General features: G+C 39.5%; 2 protein-coding genes across 2 annotated transcripts in view; both read left to right on the top strand.

Annotated features, from left to right (window-relative positions):
• The first annotated feature begins 36 nt into the window (after positions 1–36).
• Positions 37–7,605, top strand: LOC127448798 (uncharacterized). Its single transcript, XM_051711635.1, has 2 exons — positions 37–5,113; positions 5,921–7,605. The coding sequence occupies exons 1-2, from the start codon at positions 37–39 to the stop codon at positions 7,603–7,605; spliced, it is 6,762 nt and encodes a 2,253-aa protein (XP_051567595.1).
• A 3,776-nt stretch (positions 7,606–11,381) lies between these two features.
• Positions 11,382–19,744, top strand: part of LOC127448797 (uncharacterized) — an 8,905-nt gene continuing 542 nt past the window's right edge. The window contains exons 1-2 of the mRNA XM_051711634.1: positions 11,382–15,957; positions 16,759–19,667. Of these exons, the coding sequence (XP_051567594.1) occupies positions 11,382–15,957; positions 16,759–19,667 (7,485 nt within the window). The remainder of the gene's footprint in view (positions 15,958–16,758; positions 19,668–19,744) is intronic.

The raw sequence follows: 19,744 nt of genomic DNA, 5'->3' as shown, positions 1-19,744 counted from the left end.
CACTCAGTATTGAATCCAGTTGCTCAAAAGCGAAAAATGGGGTCAATTCGTAGACCTCTTGGAGGGAACAAAGGCCAAAGAAAAGGAAAAGAACATCATAATGACAATGAGAAACTTAACAGTGAAAGTATAAGAAATAGAGAGGTAGAAATCTTCGATATGGAGGATGGCCATGGTCCAGATAAATCTACATTAAGAACATCAGAGACAAAAGATGGAACTACCGTAAAAGACAGGGAAAAATTTGTGGAGAATAAAGCTGGCCCTGTTGAGGGGATTGACTCTGACCACATGTCGTCATCATGTAGTTCAGATATTCAGGCATCCACTGCAGTAGGTATCAGTGACATATTGGAAGAACAAACCATCACAGGATTTTGTGCAGAGACTCTGGAAAACTCTGGAGATGTTGAAGAAGTGCCAGTAGGGGAAGACATAGAACCACACTTAGATATTCAAACACAAAACATAACTTTTGACTCAACGACCAATGAAGGAGAAAGAACAGAAGAGAACATCCATGATGTTAGTGTTCTTGTCAAACCAACTGAAGTCATTGGAGATATTATTGCAGTGAAGAGCAATGTGACTATTGACTCAGATTTTCATCAAAATGATACTCCCATTGATAGAAACCAGGAAGCATTGAATGTTGAGAATGTTTCCACCGTGACTGATTCTGGTCTTTCCTTGAGAGATGTTGACACTGTAGGTTCAAGAGAAGCAGACACAGTTCCTGAGAAAACTGAAATCAACATCAATCCTGAAGATTCTCACAGACTGGAGCTACACTCAATATTGAATCCAGTTGCTCACAAGCGAAAAATGGGGTCAACTCGTAGACCTCTTGGAGGGAACAAAGACCAAAGAAAAGGAAAAGAACATCTTGATGACAATGAGACACTTAACAGTGAAAGTATAAGAAATAAAGAAGTAGAAATCTTCGATGTGGAGGATGAGCCCCGTCCAGATAAATCTACATTAAGAACATCAGAAACAAAAGATGGAACTACAGAAAATGAGAGGGAAATATGTGTGGAGAATAATACTGGCCCTTTTGAGGGGGTTGACTCTGCTCACATGCCGTCATCATTTAGTTCCGATTTTCAGGAATCCACTGCAGTAGGTATCAGTGACATATTGGAAGAACAAACCCTCACAGAATTTTGTGCAGAGACCCTGGAAAATGCTGGAGATGTTGAAGAAGTGCCAGTAGGGGAAGACACAGAACCACACTTAGAAATTCATTCACAGAACATAACTGGTGAATCATCAACCAATGAAGGAGAAAGAACAGAAGAGAACATTCATGATGTTAGTGTTCTTGTCAAAGCAATTGAAGTTATTGGAGATACAATTACAGTGAAGAGCAATGTGACTACTCAATCAGATTTTCTTCAAAATGATACCCCTACTGATATAAACCAAGAAGCATTGAAAGTATCTAATGTTTCCACCGTGACTGATTCTGGTCTATTCTTGAGAGATTTTGACACTGTAGATTCAAGAGAAGCAGACACAGTTCCTGAGAAAACTGAACTCAACATCAATCCTGAAGATTCTCACAGACTGGAGCTACACTCAGTATTGAATCCAGTTGCTCACAAGCGAAAAATGGGGTCAATTCGTAGACCTCTTGGAGGGAACAAAGGCCAAAGAAAAGGAAAAGAAAATCATAATGACAATGAGAAACTTAACAGTGAAAGTATAAGAAATAGAGAGGTAGAAATCTTCGATATGGAGGATGGCCATGGTCCAGATAAATCTACATTAAGAACTTCAGAGACAAAAGATGGAACTACCGTAAAAGACAGGGAAAAATTTGTGGAGAATAAAGCTGGCCCTGTTGAGGGGATTGACTCTGACCACATGTCGTCATCATGTAGTTCAGATATTCAGGCATCCACTGCAGTAGGTATCAGTGACATATTGGAAGAACAAACCCTCACAGGATTTTGTGCAGAGACTCTGGAAAACTCTGGAGATGTTGAAGAAGTGCCAGTAGGGGAAGACATAGAACCACACTTAGATATTCAAACACAGAACATAACTTTTGACTCAACGACCAATGAAGGAGAAAGAACAAAAGAGAACATCCATGATGTTAGTGTTCTTGTCAAACCAACTGAAGTCATTGGAGATATTATTGCAGTGAAGAGCAATGTGACTATTGACTCAGATTTTCATCAAAATGATACTCCCATTGATAGAAACCAGGAAGCATTGAATGTTGAGAATGTTTCCACCGTGACTGATTCTGGTCTTTCCTTGAGAGATGTTGACACTGTAGGTTCAAGAGAAGCAGACACAGTTCCTGAGAAAACTGAAATCAACATCAATCCTGAAGATTCTCACAGACTGGAGCTACACTCAATATTGAATCCAGTTGCTCACAAGCGAAAAATGGGGTCAACTCGTAGACCTCTTGGAGGGAACAAAGACCAAAGAAAAGGAAAAGAACATCTTGATGACAATGAGACACTTAACAGTGAAAGTATAAGAAATAAAGAAGTAGAAATCTTCGATGTGGAGGATGAGCCCCGTCCAGATAAATCTACATTAAGAACATCAGAAACAAAAGATGGAACTACAGAAAATGAGAGGGAAATATGTGTGGAGAATAATACTGGCCCTTTTGAGGGGGTTGACTCTGCTCACATGCCGTCATCATTTAGTTCTGATTTTCAGGAATCCACTGCAGTAGGTATCAGTGACATATTGGAAGAACAAACCCTCACAGAATTTTGTGCAGAGACCCTGGAAAATGCTGGAGATGTTGAAGAAGTGCCAGTAGGGGAAGACATAGAACCACACTTAGATATTCGAACACAAAACATAAATTTTGACTCAACAACCAATGAAGGAGAAAGAACAGAAGAGAACATCCATGATGTTAGTGTTCTTGTCAAACCAATTGAAGTCATTGGAGATATTATTACAGTGAAGAGCAATGTGACTACTGACTCAGATTTTCTTCAAAATGATACTCCCATTGATAGAAACCAGGAAGCATTGAAAGTAACTGAAAATGAAAATGTTGAGAATGTTTCAACTGTGACTGATTCTGGTCTTCTCTTGAGAGATGTTGACACTGTAGGTTCAAGGGAAGCAGACATAGTTCCTGAAAAAACTGAAATCAGCATCAATCCTGAAGATTCTCATAGACAGGAGCTACACTCAAAACTGAATCCAGTAGCTCACAAGCAAAAAATGGGGTCAACTCGTAGACCTCTTGGAGGGAACAAAGGCCAAAGAAAAGGAAAAGAACATCATGAGGGCAATGTGACACTTTACAGTAAAAGAAATAAAGAGGTAGAAACCTTCGATGTGGAGGATGAGCCCCGTCCAGATAAATCTACATTGAGAACATCAGAGACAAAAGATGGAACTACAGAAAAGGAGAAGGAAATATGTTTGGATAATAATGCTGGCTCAGTTGAGGGGGTTGACTCTGCTCACATGCCGTCATCATTTAGTTCAGATTTTCAGGAATCCACTGCAGTAGGTATCAGTGACATATTGGAAGAACAAACCCTCACAGAATTTTGTGCAGAGACCCTGGAAAATGCTGGAGATTTTGAAGAAGTGCCAGTAGGGGAAGACACAGAACAACACTTAGAAATTAAAACACAGAACATAACTGTTGATTCATCAACCAATGAAGTAGGAAGAACAGAAGAGTTCATTCATGATGTTAGTGTTCTTGTCAAAGCAATTGAAGATATTGGAGATACAATTACAGTGAAGAGCAATGTGACTACTCAATCAGATTGTCTTCAAAATGATACCCCTACTGATATAAACCAAGAAGCAATGAAAGTATCTGAAAATGTTGAGAATGTTTCCACCGTGACTGATTCTGGTCTTTCCTTGAGAGATGTTGACACTGTAGGTTCAAGAGAAGCAGACACAGTTCCTGAGAAAACTGAAATCAACATCAATCCTGAAGATTCTCACAGACTGGAGCTACACTCAATATTGAATCCAGTTGCTCACAAGCGAAAAATGGGGTCAACTCGTAGACCTCTTGGAGGGAACAAAGACCAAAGAAAAGGAAAAGAACATCTTGATGACAATGAGACACTTAACAGTGAAAGTATAAGAAATAAAGAAGTAGAAATCTTCGATGTGGAGGATGAGCACGGTCCAGATAAATCTACATTAAGAACATCAGAAACAAAAGATGGAACTATAGAAAATGAGAGGGAAATATGTGTGGAGAATAATACTGGCCCTTTTGAGGGGGTTGACTCTGCTCACATGCCGTCATCATTTAGTTCCGATTTTCAGGAATCCACTGCAGTAGGTATCAGTGACATATTGGAAGAACAAACCCTCACAGAATTTTGTGCAGAGACCCTGGAAAATGCTGGAGATGTTGAAGAAGTGCCAGTAGGGGAAGACACAGACCCACACTTAGAAATTCAATCACAGAACATAACTGGTGAATCATCAACCAATGAAGGAGAAAGAACAGAAGAGAACATTCATGATGTTAGTGTTCTTGTCAAAGCATCTGAAGTCATTGGAGATAATATTGCAGTGAAGAGCAATGTGACTACTCAATCAGATTTTCTTCAAAATGATACTCCCTTTGATAGAAACCAGGAAGCACTGAAAGTATCTGAAAATGAAAATGTTGAGAATGTTTCTACTGTGACTGATTCTGGTCTTCTCTTGAGAGATGTTGACACTGTAGGTTCAAGAGAAGCAGACATAGTTCCTGAAAAATCTGAAATCAACATCAATCCTGAAGATTCTCACAGACTGGAGCTACACTCAGTATTGAATCCAGTTGCTCAAAAGCGAAAAATGGGGTCAACTCGTAGACCTCTTGGAGGGAACAAAGGCCAAAGAAAAGGAAAAGAACATCATGATGACAATGAGACACTTAACAGTGAAAGTATAAGAAATAGAGAGGTAGAAATCTTCGATATGGAGTATGGGCATGGTCCAGATAAATCTACATTAAGAACATCAGAGACAAATGATGGAACTACCAAAAAAGAGAGGGAAAAATGTGTGGAGAATAAAGCTGGCCCTGTTGAGGGGATTGACTCTGCTCACATGTCGTCATCATGTAGTTCAGATTTTCAGGCATCCACTGCAGTAGGTATCAGTGACATATTGGATGAACAAACCCTCACAGAATTTTGTGCAGAGACTCTGGAAAATGCTGGAGATGTTGAAGAAGTGCCAGTAGTGGAAGGCACAGAACCACAAATAGAAACTCAAACACAGAACATAACTTTTGACTCAACAACCAATGAAGAAGAAAGAACAGAAGAGAACATCCATGATGTTAGTGTTCTTGTCAAACCAATTGAAGTCATTGGAGATATTATTACAGTGAAGAGCAATGTGACTACTGACTCAGATTTTCTTCAAAATGATACTCCCTTTGATAGAAACCAGGAAGCACTGAAAGTATCTGAAAATGAAAATGTTGAGAATGTTTTTACTGTGACTGATTCTGGTCTTTCCTTGAGAGATGTTGACACTGTAGGTTCAAGAGAAGCAGACACAGTTCCTGAGAAAACTGAAATCACCATCAATCCTGAAGATTCTCACAGACTGGAGCTACACTCAATATTGAATCCAGTTGCTCACAAGCGAAAAATGGGGTCAACTCGTAGACCTCTTGGAGGGAACAAAGACCAAAGAAAAGGAAAAGAACATCTTGATGACAATGAGACACTTAACAGTGAAAGTATAAGAAATAAAGAAGTAGAAATCTTCGATGTGGAGGATGAGCACGGTCCAGATAAATCTACATTAAGAACATCAGAAACAAAAGATGGAACTACAGAAAATGAGAGGGAAATATGTGTGGAGAATAATACTGGCCCTTTTGAGGGGGTTGACTCTGCTCACATGCCATCATCATTTAGTTCCGATTTTCAGGAATCCACTGCAGTAGGTATCAGTGACATATTGGAAGAACAAACCCTCACAGAATTTTGTGCAGAGACCCTGGAAAATGCTGGAGATGTTGAAGAAGTGCCAGTAGGGGAAGACACAGACCCACACTTAGAAATTCAATCACAGAACATAACTGGTGAATCATCAACCAATGAAGGAGAAAGAACAGAAGAGAACATTCATGATGTTAGTGTTCTTGTCAAAGCATCTGAAGTCATTGGAGATAATATTGCAGTGAAGAGCAATGTGACTACTCAATCAGATTTTCTTCAAAATGATACTCCCTTTGATAGAAACCAGGAAGCACTGAAAGTATCTGAAAATGAAAATGTTGAGAATGTTTCTACTGTGACTGATTCTGGTCTTCTCTTGAGAGATGTTGACACTGTAGGTTCAAGAGAAGCAGACATAGTTCCTGAAAAATCTGAAATCAACATCAATCCTGAAGATTCTCACAGACTGGAGCTACACTCAGTATTGAATCCAGTTGCTCAAAAGCGAAAAATGGGGTCAACTCGTAGACCTCTTGGAGGGAACAAAGGCCAAAGAAAAGGAAAAGAACATCATGATGACAATGAGACACTTAACAGTGAAAGTATAAGAAATAGAGAGGTAGAAATCTTCGATATGGAGTATGGGCATGGTCCAGATAAATCTACATTAAGAACATCAGAGACAAATGATGGAACTACCAAAAAAGAGAGGGAAAAATGTGTGGAGAATAAAGCTGGCCCTGTTGAGGGGATTGACTCTGCTCACATGTCGTCATCATGTAGTTCAGATTTTCAGGCATCCACTGCAGTAGGTATCAGTGACATATTGGATGAACAAACCCTCACAGAATTTTGTGCAGAGACTCTGGAAAATGCTGGAGATGTTGAAGAAGTGCCAGTAGTGGAAGGCACAGAACCACAAATAGAAACTCAAACACAGAACATAACTTTTGACTCAACAACCAATGAAGAAGAAAGAACAGAAGAGAACATCCATGATGTTAGTGTTCTTGTCAAACCAATTGAAGTCATTGGAGATATTATTACAGTGAAGAGCAATGTGACTACTGACTCAGATTTTCTTCAAAATGATACTCCAATTGATAGAAACCAGGAAGCACTGAAAGTATCTGAAAATGAAAATGTTGAGAATGTTTCTACTGTGACTGATTCTGGTCTTCTCTTGAGAGATGTTGACACTGTAGGTTCAAGAGAAGCAGACATAGTTCCTGAAAAAACTGAAATCAACATCAATCCTGAAGATTCTCACAGACTGGAGCTACACTCAATATTGAATCCAGTTGCTCACAAGCGAAAAATGGGGTCAACTCGTAGACCTCTTGGAGGGAACAAAGGCCAAGGAAAAGGAAAAGAACTTCATGAGGGCAATGTGACACTTTACAGTGAAAGAAATAAAGAGGTAGAAACCTTCGATATGGAGGATGAGCCCCGTCCAGATAAATCTACATTAAGAACATCAGAAACAAAAGATGGAACTACAGAAAAGGAGAGGGAAATATGTGTGGATAATAATGCTGGCTCTGTTGAGGGGGTTGACTCTGCTCACATGCCGTCATCATTTAGTTCTGATTTTCAGGAATCCACTGCAGAAGGTATCAGTGACATGTTGGATGAACAAACCCTCACAGAATTTTGTGCAGAGACTCATGGAAAATGCTGGAGATGTTGAAGAAGTGCCAGTAGGGGAAGACACAGAACCACACTTAGAAATTCAATCACAGAACATAACTGGTGACTCATCAACCAATGAAAGAGAAAGAACAGAAGAGAACATTCATGATGTTAGTGTTCTTGTCAAACCAATTGAAGTTATTGGAGATACAATTACAGTGAAGAGCAATGTGACTACTCAACTCAGATTTTCTTCAAAATGATACCCCTACTGATAGAAACCAAGAAGCATTGAAAGTATCTGAAAATGAAAATGTTGAGAATGTTTCCACCGTGACTGATTCTGGTCTTTCCTTGAGAGATGTTGACACTGTAGGTTCAAGAGAAGCAGACACAGTTCCTGAGAAAACTGAAATCAACATCAATCCTGAAGATTCTCACAGACTGGAGCTACACTCAATATTGAATCCAGTTGCTCACAAGCGAAAAATGGGGTCAACTCGTAGACCTCTTGGAGGGAACAAAGGCCAAAGAAAAGGAAAAGAACATCATGATGACAATGAGACACTTAACAGTGAAAGTATAAGAAATAAAGAGGTAGAAATCTTCGATATGGAGGATGGGCATGGTCCAGATAAATCTACATTAAGAACATCAGAGACAAATGATGGAACTACCAGAAAAAGAGAGGGAAATATGTGTGGAGAATAAAGCTGGCCCTGTTGAGGGGATTGACTCTGCTCACATGTCGTCATCATGTAGTTCAGATTTTCAGGCATCCACTGCAGTAGGTATCAGTGACATATTGGATGAACAAACCCTCACAGAATTTTGTGCAGAGACTCTGGAAAATGCTGGAGATGTTGAAGAAGTGCCAGTAGGAGAAGACACAGAACCACACATAGAAATTCAAACACAGAACATAACTTTTGACTCAACAACCAATGAAGAAGAAAGAACAGAAGAGAACATCCATGATGTTAGTGTTCTTGTCAAACCAATTGAAGTCATTGGAGATATTATTACAGTGAAGAGCAATGTGACTACTGACTCAGATTTTCTTCAAAATGATACTCCCTATTGATAGAAACCAGGAAGCACTGAAAGTATCTGAAAATGAAAATGTTGAGAATGTTTCTACTGTGACTGATTCTGGTCTTTCCTTGAGAGATGTTGACACTGTAGGTTCAAGAGAAGCAGACATAGTTCCTGAAAAATACTGAAATCAACATCAATCCTGAAGATTCTCACAGACTGGAGCTACACTCAGTATTGAATCCAGTTGCTCACAAGCGAAAAATGGGGTCAACTCGTAGACCTCTTGGAGGGAACAAAGGCCAAGGAAAAGGAAAAGAACTTCATGAGGGCAATGTGACACTTTACAGTGAAAGTATAAGAAATAAAGAGGTAGAAACCTTCGATATGGAGGATGAGCCCGGTCCAGATAAATCTACATTAAGAACATCAGAAACAAAAGATGGAACTACAGAAAAGGAGAGGGAAATATGTGTGGATAATAATGCTGGCTCTGTTGAGGGGGTTGACTCTGCTCACATGCCGTCATCATTTAGTTCAGATTTTCAGGAATCCACTGCAGAAGGTATCAGTGACATATTGGAAGAACAAACCCTCACAGAATTTTGTGCAGAGACTCTGGAAAATGCTGGAGATGTTGAAGAAGTGCCAGCAGGGGAAGACACAGAACCACACTTAGAAATTCAAACACAGAACATAACGTTTGACTCAACAACCAATGAAGGAGAAAGAACAGAAGAGAACATCCATGATGTTAGTGTTCTTGTCAAACCAATTGAAGTCATTGGAGATATTATTACAGTGAAGAGCAATGTGACTACTGACTCAGATTTTCTTCAAAATGATACTCCAATTGATAGAAACCAGGAAGCACTGAAAGTATCTGAAAATGAAAATGTTGAGAATGTTTCTACTGTGACTGATTCTGGTCTTCTCTTGAGAGATGTTGACACTGTAGGTTCAAGAGAAGCAGACATAGTTCCTGAAAAAACTGAAATCAGCATCAATCCTGAAGATTCTCACAGACTGGAGCTACACTCAATACTGAATCCAGTTGCTCACAAGCGAAAAGTGGGGTCAACTCGTAGACCTCTTGGAGGGAACAAAGGCCAAGGAAAAGGAAAAGAACTTCATGAGGGCAATGTGACACTTTACAGTGAAAGAAATAAAGAGGTAGAAACCTTCGATATGGAGGATGAGCCCCGTCCAGATAAATCTACATTAAGAACATCAGAAACAAAAGATGGAACTACAGAAAAGGAGAGGGAAATATGTGTGGATAATAATGCTGGCTCTGTTGAGGGGGTTGACTCTGCTCACATGCCGTCATCATTTAGTTCTGATTTTCAGGAATCCACTGCAGAAGGTATCAGTGACATGTTGGATGAACAAACCTTCACAGAATTTTGTGCAGAGACTCATGGAAAATGCTGGAGATGTTGAAGAAGTGCCAGTAGGGGAAGACACAGAACCACACTTAGAAATTCAATCACAGAACATAACTGGTGAATCATCAACCAATGAAGGAGAAAGAACAGAAGAGAACATTCATGATGTTAGTGTTCTTGTCAAACCAATTGAAGTTATTGGAGATACAATTACAGTGAAGAGCAATGTGACTACTCAACTCAGATTTTCTTCAAAATGATACCCCTATTGATAGAAACCAGGAAGCATTGAAAGTATCTGAAAATGAAATGTTGAGAATGTTTCCACCGTGACTGATTCTGGTCTTTCCTTGAGAGATGTTGACACTGTAGGTTCAAGAGAAGCAGACACAGTTCCTGAGAAAACTGAAATCAACATCAATCCTGAAGATTCTCACAGACTGGAGCTACACTCAATATTGAATCCAGTTGCTCACAAGCGAAAAATGGGGTCAACTCGTAGACCTCTTGGAGGGAACAAAGGCCAAAGAAAAGGAAAAGAACATCATGATGACAATGAGACACTTAACAGTGAAAGTATAAGAAATAGAGAGGTAGAAATCTTCGATATGGAGGATGGGCATGGTCCAGATAAATCTACATTAAGAACATCAGAGACAAAAGATGGAACTACCAGAAAAGAGAGGGAAATATGTGTGGAGAATAAAGCTGGCCCTGTTGAGGGGATTGACTCTGCTCACATGTCGTCATCATGTAGTTCAGATTTTCAGGCATCCACTGCAGTAGGTATCAGTGACATATTGGATGAACAAACCCTCACAGAATTTTGTGCAGAGACTCTGGAAAATGCTGGAGATGTTGAAGAAGTGCCAGTAGTAGAAGGCACAGAACCACACATAGAAACTCAAACACAGAACATAACTTTTGACTCAACAACCAATGAAGAAGAAAGAACAGAAGAGAACATCCATGATGTTAGTGTTCTTGTCAAACCAATTGAAGTCATTGGAGATATTATTACAGTGAAGAGCAATGTGACTACTGACTCAGATTTTCTTCAAAATGATACTCCCTTTGATAGAAACCAGGAAGCACTGAAAGTATCTGAAAATGAAAATGTTGAGAATGTTTTTACTGTGACTGATTCTGGTCTTCTCTTGAGAGATGTTGACACTGTAGGTTCAAGAGAAGCAGACATAGTTCCTGAAAAATACTGAAATCAACATCAATCCTGAAGATTCTCACAGACTGGAGCTACACTCAGTATTGAATCCAGTTGCTCAAAAGCGAAAAATGGGGTCAACTCGTAGACCTCTTGGAGGGAACAAAGGCCAAGGAAAAGGAAAAGAACTTCATGAGGGCAATGTGACACTTTACAGTGAAAAGAAATAAAGAGGTAGAAACCTTCGATATGGAGGATGAGCCCCGTCCAGATAAATCTACATTAAGAACATCAGAAACAAAAGATGGAACTACAGAAAAGGAGAGGGAAATATGTGTGGATAATAATGCTGGCTCTGTTGAGGGGGTTGACTCTGCTCACATGCCGTCATCATTTAGTTCAGATTTTCAGGAATCCACTGCAGAAGGTATCAGTGACATATTGGAAGAACAAACCCTCACAGAATTTTGTGCAGAGACTCTGGAAAATGCTGGAGATGTTGAAGAAGTGCCAGCAGGGGAAGAAACAGAACCACACTTAGAAATTCAAACACAGAACATAACGTTTGACTCAACAACCAATGAAGGAGAAAGAACAGAAGAGAACATCCATGATGTTAGTGTTCTTGTCAAACCAATTGAAGTCATTGGAGATATTATTACAGTGAAGAGCAATGTGACTACTGACTCAGATTTTCTTCAAAATGATACTCCAATTGATAGAAACCAGGAAGCACTGAAAGTATCTGAAAATGAAAATGTTGAGAATGTTTCTACTGTGACTGATTCTGGTCTTCTCTTGAGAGATGTTGACACTGTAGGTTCAAGAGAAGCAGACATAGTTCCTGAAAAAACTGAAATCAGCATCAATCCTGAAGATTCTCACAGACAGGAGCTACACTCAAAACTGAATCCAGTTGCTCACAAGCGAAAAGTGGGGTCAACTCGTAGACCTCTTGGAGGGAAAAAAGGCCAAGGAAAAGGAAAAGAACTTCATGAGGGCAATGTGACACTTTACAGTGAAAGAAATAAAGAGGTAGAAACCTTCGATATGGAGGATGAGCCCCGTCCAGATAAATCTACATTAAGAACATCAGAAACAAAAGATGGAACTACAGAAAAGGAGAGGGAAATATGTGTGGATAATAATGCTGGCTCTGTTGAGGGGGTTGACTCTGCTCACATGCCGTCATCATTTAGTTCTGATTTTCAGGAATCCACTGCAGAAGGTATCAGTGACATGTTGGATGAACAAACCTTCACAGAATTTTGTGCAGAGACCATGGAAAATGCTGGAGATGTTGAAGAAGTGCCAGTAGGGGAAGACACAGAACCACACTTAGAAATTCAATCACAGAACATAACTGGTGAATCATCAACCAATGAAAGAGAAAGAACAGAAGAGAACATTCATGATGTTAGTGTTCTTGTCAAACCAATTGAAGTTATTGGAGATACAATTACAGTGAAGAGCAATGTGACTACTCAATCAGATTTTCTTCAAAATGATACCCCTACTGATATAAACCAAGAAGCATTGAAAGTATCTGAAAATGTTGAGAATGTTTCCACCGTGACTGATTCTGGTCTTTCCTTGAGAGATGTTGACACTGTAGGTTCAAGAGAAGCAGACACAGTTCCTGAGAAAACTGAAATCAACATCAATCCTGAAGATTCTCACAGACTGGAGCTACACTCAATATTGAATCCAGTTGCTCACAAGCGAAAAATGGGGTCAACTCGTAGACCTCTTGGAGGGAACAAAGGCCAAAGAAAAGGAAAAGAACATCATGATGACAATGAGACACTTAACAGTGAAAGTATAAGAAATAGAGAGGTAGAAATCTTCGATATGGAGTATGGGCATGGTCCAGATAAATCTACATTAAGAACATCAGAGACAAATGATGGAACTACCAAAAAAGAGAGGGAAAAATGTGTGGAGAATAAAGCTGGCCCTGTTGAGGGGATTGACTCTGCTCACATGTCGTCATCATGTAGTTCAGATTTTCAGGCATCCACTGCAGTAGGTATCAGTGACATATTGGATGAACAAACCCTCACAGAATTTTGTGCAGAGACTCTGGAAAATGCTGGAGATGTTGAAGAAGTGCCAGTAGTAGAAGGCACAGAACCACAAATAGAAACTCAAACACAGAACATAACTTTTGACTCAACAACCAATGAAGAAGAAAGAACAGAAGAGAACATCCATGATGTTAGTGTTCTTGTCAAACCAATTGAAGTCATTGGAGATATTATTACAGTGAAGAGCAATGTGACTACTGACTCAGATTTTCTTCAAAATGATACTCCCTTTGATAGAAACCAGGAAGCACTGAAAGTATCTGAAAATGAAAATGTTGAGAATGTTTTTACTGTGACTGATTCTGGTCTTCTCTTGAGAGATGTTGACACTGTAGGTTCAAGAGAAGCAGACATAGTTCCTGAAAAATATGAAATCAACATCAATCCTGAAGATTCTCACAGACTGGAGCTACACTCAGTATTGAATCCAGTTGCTCAAAAGCGAAAAATGGGGTCAACTCGTAGACCTCTTGGAGGGAACAAAGGCCAAGGAAAAGGAAAAGAACTTCATGAGGGCAATGTGACACTTTTCAGTGAAAGAAATAAAGAGGTAGAAACCTTTGATATGGAGGATGAGCCCCGTCCAGATAAATCTACTTTAAGAACATCAGAAACAAAAGATGGAACTACAGAAAAGGAGAGGGAAATATGTGTGGATAATAATGCTGGCTCTGTTGAGGGGGTTGACTCTGCTCATATGCCGTCATCATTTAGTTCAGATTTTCAGGAATCCACTGCAGAAGGTATCAGTGACATATTGGAAGAACAAACCCTCACAGGATTTTGTGCAGAGACTCTGGAAAATTCTGTAGATGTTGAAGAAGTGCCAGCAGGGGAAGAAACAGAACCACACTTAGAAATTCAAACACAGAACATAACGTTTGACTCAACAACCAATGAAGGAGAAAGAACAGGAGAGAACATCCATGATGTTAGTGTTCTTGTCAAACCAATTGAAGTCATTGGAGATATTATTACAGTGAAGAGCAATGTGACTACTGACTCAGATTTTCTTCAAAATGATACTCCAATTGATAGAAACCAGGAAGCACTGAAAGTATCTGAAAATGAAAATGTTGAGAATGTTTCTACTGTGACTGATTCTGGTCTTCTCTTGAGAGATGTTGACACTGTAGGTTCAAGAGAAGCAGACATAGTTCCTGAAAAAACTGAAATCAGCATCAATCCTGAAGATTCTCACAGACAGGAGCTACACTCAAAACTGAATCCAGTTGCTCACAAGCGAAAAGTGGGGTCAACTCGTAGACCTCTTGGAGGGAAAAAAGGCCAAGGAAAAGGAAAAGAACTTCATGAGGGCAATGTGACACTTTACAGTGAAAGAAATAAAGAGGTAGAAACCTTCGATATGGAGGATGAGCCCCGTCCAGATAAATCTACATTAAGAACATCAGAAACAAAAGATGGAACTACAGAAAAGGAGAGGGAAATATGTGTGGATAATAATGCTGGCTCTGTTGAGGGGGTTGACTCTGCTCACATGCCGTCATCATTTAGTTCTGATTTTCAGGAATCCACTGCAGAAGGTATCAGTGACATGTTGGATGAACAAACCTTCACAGAATTTTGTGCAGAGACCATGGAAAATGCTGGAGATGTTGAAGAAGTGCCAGTAGGGGAAGACACAGAACCACACTTAGAAATTCAATCACAGAACATAACTGGTGAATCATCAACCAATGAAAGAGAAAGAACAGAAGAGAACATTCATGATGTTAGTGTTCTTGTCAAACCAATTGAAGTTATTGGAGATACAATTACAGTGAAGAGCAATGTGACTACTCAATCAGATTTTCTTCAAAATGATACCCCTACTGATATAAACCAAGAAGCATTGAAAGTATCTGAAAATGTTGAGAATGTTTCCACCGTGACTGATTCTGGTCTTTCCTTGAGAGATGTTGACACTGTAGGTTCAAGAGAAGCAGACACAGTTCCTGAGAAAACTGAAATCAACATCAATCCTGAAGATTCTCACAGACTGGAGCTACACTCAATATTGAATCCAGTTGCTCACAAGCGAAAAATGGGGTCAACTCGTAGACCTCTTGGAGGGAACAAAGGCCAAAGAAAAGGAAAAGAACATCATGATGACAATGAGACACTTAACAGTGAAAGTATAAGAAATAGAGAGGTAGAAATCTTCGATATGGAGTATGGGCATGGTCCAGATAAATCTACATTAAGAACATCAGAGACAAATGATGGAACTACCAAAAAAGAGAGGGAAAAATGTGTGGAGAATAAAGCTGGCCCTGTTGAGGGGATTGACTCTGCTCACATGTCGTCATCATGTAGTTCAGATTTTCAGGCATCCACTGCAGTAGGTATCAGTGACATATTGGATGAACAAACCCTCACAGAATTTTGTGCAGAGACTCTGGAAAATGCTGGAGATGTTGAAGAAGTGCCAGTAGTAGAAGGCACAGAACCACAAATAGAAACTCAAACACAGAACATAACTTTTGACTCAACAACCAATGAAGAAGAAAGAACAGAAGAGAACATCCATGATGTTAGTGTTCTTGTCAAACCAATTGAAGTCATTGGAGATATTATTACAGTGAAGAGCAATGTGACTACTGACTCAGATTTTCTTCAAAATGATACTCCCTTTGATAGAAACCAGGAAGCACTGAAAGTATCTGAAAATGAAAATGTTGAGAATGTTTTTACTGTGACTGATTCTGGTCTTCTCTTGAGAGATGTTGACACTGTAGGTTCAAGAGAAGCAGACATAGTTCCTGAAAAATATGAAATCAACATCAATCCTGAAGATTCTCACAGACTGGAGCTACACTCAGTATTGAATCCAGTTGCTCAAAAGCGAAAAATGGGGTCAACTCGTAGACCTCTTGGAGGGAACAAAGGCCAAGGAAAAGGAAAAGAACTTCATGAGGGCAATGTGACACTTTTCAGTGAAAGAAATAAAGAGGTAGAAACCTTTGATATGGAGGATGAGCCCCGTCCAGATAAATCTACTTTAAGAACATCAGAAACAAAAGATGGAACTACAGAAAAGGAGAGGGAAATATGTGTGGATAATAATGCTGGCTCTGTTGAGGGGGTTGACTCTGCTCATATGCCGTCATCATTTAGTTCAGATTTTCAGGAATCCACTGCAGAAGGTATCAGTGACATATTGGAAGAACAAACCCTCACAGGATTTTGTGCAGAGACTCTGGAAAATTCTGTAGATGTTGAAGAAGTGCCAGCAGGGGAAGAAACAGAACCACACTTAGAAATTCAAACACAGAACATAACGTTTGACTCAACAACCAATGAAGGAGAAAGAACAGGAGAGAACATCCATGATGTTAGTGTTCTTGTCAAACCAATTGAAGTCATTGGAGATATTATTACAGTGAAGAGCAATGTGACTACTGACTCAGATTTTCTTCAAAATGATACTCCAATTGATAGAAACCAGGAAGCACTGAAAGTATCTGAAAATGAAAATGTTGAGAATGTTTCTACTGTGACTGATTCTGGTCTTCTCTTGAGAGATGTTGACACTGTAGGTTCAAGAGAAGCAGACATAGTTCCTGAAAAAACTGAAATCAGCATCAATCCTGAAGATTCTCACAGACAGGAGCTACACTCAAAACTGAATCCAGTTGCTCACAAGCGAAAAGTGGGGTCAACTCGTAGACCTCTTGGAGGGAAAAAAGGCCAAGGAAAAGGAAAAGAACTTCATGAGGGCAATGTGACACTTTACAGTGAAAGAAATAAAGAGGTAGAAACCTTCGATATGGAGGATGAGCCCCGTCCAGATAAATCTACATTAAGAACATCAGAAACAAAAGATGGAACTACAGAAAAGGAGAGGGAAATATGTGTGGATAATAATGCTGGCTCTGTTGAGGGGGTTGACTCTGCTCACATGCCGTCATCATTTAGTTCTGATTTTCAGGAATCCACTGCAGAAGGTATCAGTGACATGTTGGATGAACAAACCTTCACAGAATTTTGTGCAGAGACCATGGAAAATGCTGGAGATGTTGAAGAAGTGCCAGTAGGGGAAGACACAGAACCACACTTAGAAATTCAATCACAGAACATAACTGGTGAATCATCAACCAATGAAAGAGAAAGAACAGAAGAGAACATTCATGATGTTAGTGTTCTTGTCAAACCAATTGAAGTTATTGGAGATACAATTACAGTGAAGAGCAATGTGACTACTCAATCAGATTTTCTTCAAAATGATACCCCTACTGATATAAACCAAGAAGCATTGAAAGTATCTGAAAATGTTGAGAATGTTTCCACCGTGACTGATTCTGGTCTTTCCTTGAGAGATGTTGACACTGTAGGTTCAAGAGAAGCAGACACAGTTCCTGAGAAAACTGAAATCAACATCAATCCTGAAGATTCTCACAGACTGGAGCTACACTCAATATTGAATCCAGTTGCTCACAAGCGAAAAATGGGGTCAACTCGTAGACCTCTTGGAGGGAACAAAGACCAAAGAAAAGGAAAAGAACATCATGATGACAATGAGACACTTAACAGTGAAAGTATAAGAAATAGAGAGGTAGAAATCTTCGATATGGAGGATGTGCATGGTCCAGATAAATCTACATTAAGAACATCAGAGACAAAAGATGGAACTACAGAAAAGGAGAGGGAAATATGTGTGGAGAATAATGCTGGCCCTGTTGAGGGGGTTGACTCTGCTCACATGTCGTCATCATTTAGTTCCGATTTTCAGGAATCCACTGCAGAAGGTATCAGTGACATATTGGATGAACAAACCTTCACAGAATTTTATGCAGAGTCCCTGGAAAATGCTGGAGATGTTGAAGAAATGCCAGTAGGGGAAGACACAGAACCACACTTAGAAATTCAATCACAGAACATAACTGTTGAATCATCAACCAATGAAGGAGAAAGAACAGAAGAGAACATTCATGATGTTAGTGTTCTTGTCAAAGCAATTGAAGTCATTGGAGATATTATTACAGTGAAGAGCAATGTGACTACTCAATCAGATTTTCTTCAAAATGATACACCTACTGATATAAACCAAGAAGCATTGAAAGTATCTGAAAATGTTGAGAATGTTTCCACCGTGACTGATTCTGGTCTTTCCTTGAGAGATGTTGACACTGTAGATTCAAGAGAAGCTGACACATTTCCTGAGAAAACTGAAATCAACATCAATCCTGAAGATTCTCACAGACTGGAGCTACACTCAGTATTGAATCCAGTTGCTCACAAGCTAAAAATGGGGTCAACTCGTAGACCTCTTGGAGGGAACAAAGGCCAAAGAAAAGGAAAAGAATATCATGATGACAATGAGACACTTAACAGTGAAAGTATAAGAAATAGAGAGGTAGAAATCTTCGATATGGAGGATGAGCATGGTCCAGATAAATCTACATTAAGAACATCAGAGACAAAAGATGGAACTACCAAAAAAGAGAGGGAAAAATGTGTGGAGAATAAAGCTGGCCCTGTTGAGGGGATTGACTCTGCTCACATGTCGTCATCATGTAGTTCAGATTTTCAGGCATCCACTGCAGTAGGTATCAGTGACATATTGGAAGAACAAACCCTCACAGAATTTTGTGCAGAGACTCTGGAAATTGCTGGAGATGTTGAAGAAGTGCCAGTAGTGGAAGGCACAGAACCACAAATAGAAACTCAAACACAGACCATAACTTTTGACTCAACAACCAATGAAGGAGAAAGAACAGAAGAGAACATTCATGATGTTAGTGTTCTTGTCAAAGCAATTGAAGTTATTGGAGATACAATTACAGTGAAGAGCAATGTGACTACTGACTCAGATTTTCTTCAAAATGATACTCCAATTGATAGAAACCAGGAAGCACTGAAAGTATCTAAAAATGAAAATGTTGAGAATGTTTCTACTGTGACTGATTCTGGTCTTCTCTTGAGAGATGTTGACACTGTAGGTTCAAGAGAAGCAGTCACAGTTCCTGAGAAAACTGAAATCAGCATCATTCCTGAAGATTCTCACAGACAGGAGGTACACTCAAAATTGATTCCGACGGTTCACAAGCGTAAAATGGGGTCAACTCGTAGACCTCTTGGAGGGAACAAAGGCCAAAGAAAAGGAAAAGAACATCATGATGACAAAGAGACATTTATCAGTGAAAGTATTTTCAATAAAGATAAAGAAGTGTTCAGTTTGGAGGATGAGCACAGTCCTGATAAATCTACATTTAGGAGCTCAGAAACAGAATATGGAGATATAGAACTGGAGAAGGAAATGGGTGTGAAGAATGATTCTGGTGCTGTTAAAGGATTTGACTCTGCTCACATGCCGTCATCATTTAGTTCTGATTTTCAGGAATCCACTGCAGAAGGTATCAGTGACATGTTGGATGAACAAACCCTCACAGAATTTCAGGCAGAGTCTCAGGATAATGCTGGAGATGTTGAAGGAGTGCCAGTGGGGGTAGACATAGAATCAAACTCAGAAATTCAAACACAGAACAAAACTTTTGACTCAGCAACAAGTGAAACTGAAAGAAC

Source organism: Myxocyprinus asiaticus, chromosome 12 (genome assembly GCF_019703515.2).
Source record: "Myxocyprinus asiaticus isolate MX2 ecotype Aquarium Trade chromosome 12, UBuf_Myxa_2, whole genome shotgun sequence".
Lineage (NCBI taxonomy): Eukaryota > Metazoa > Chordata > Actinopteri > Cypriniformes > Catostomidae > Myxocyprinus > Myxocyprinus asiaticus.
The sequence above is the reverse complement of the archived record's forward strand: the minus strand, read 5'-3'. Positions and strand labels throughout refer to the sequence as shown.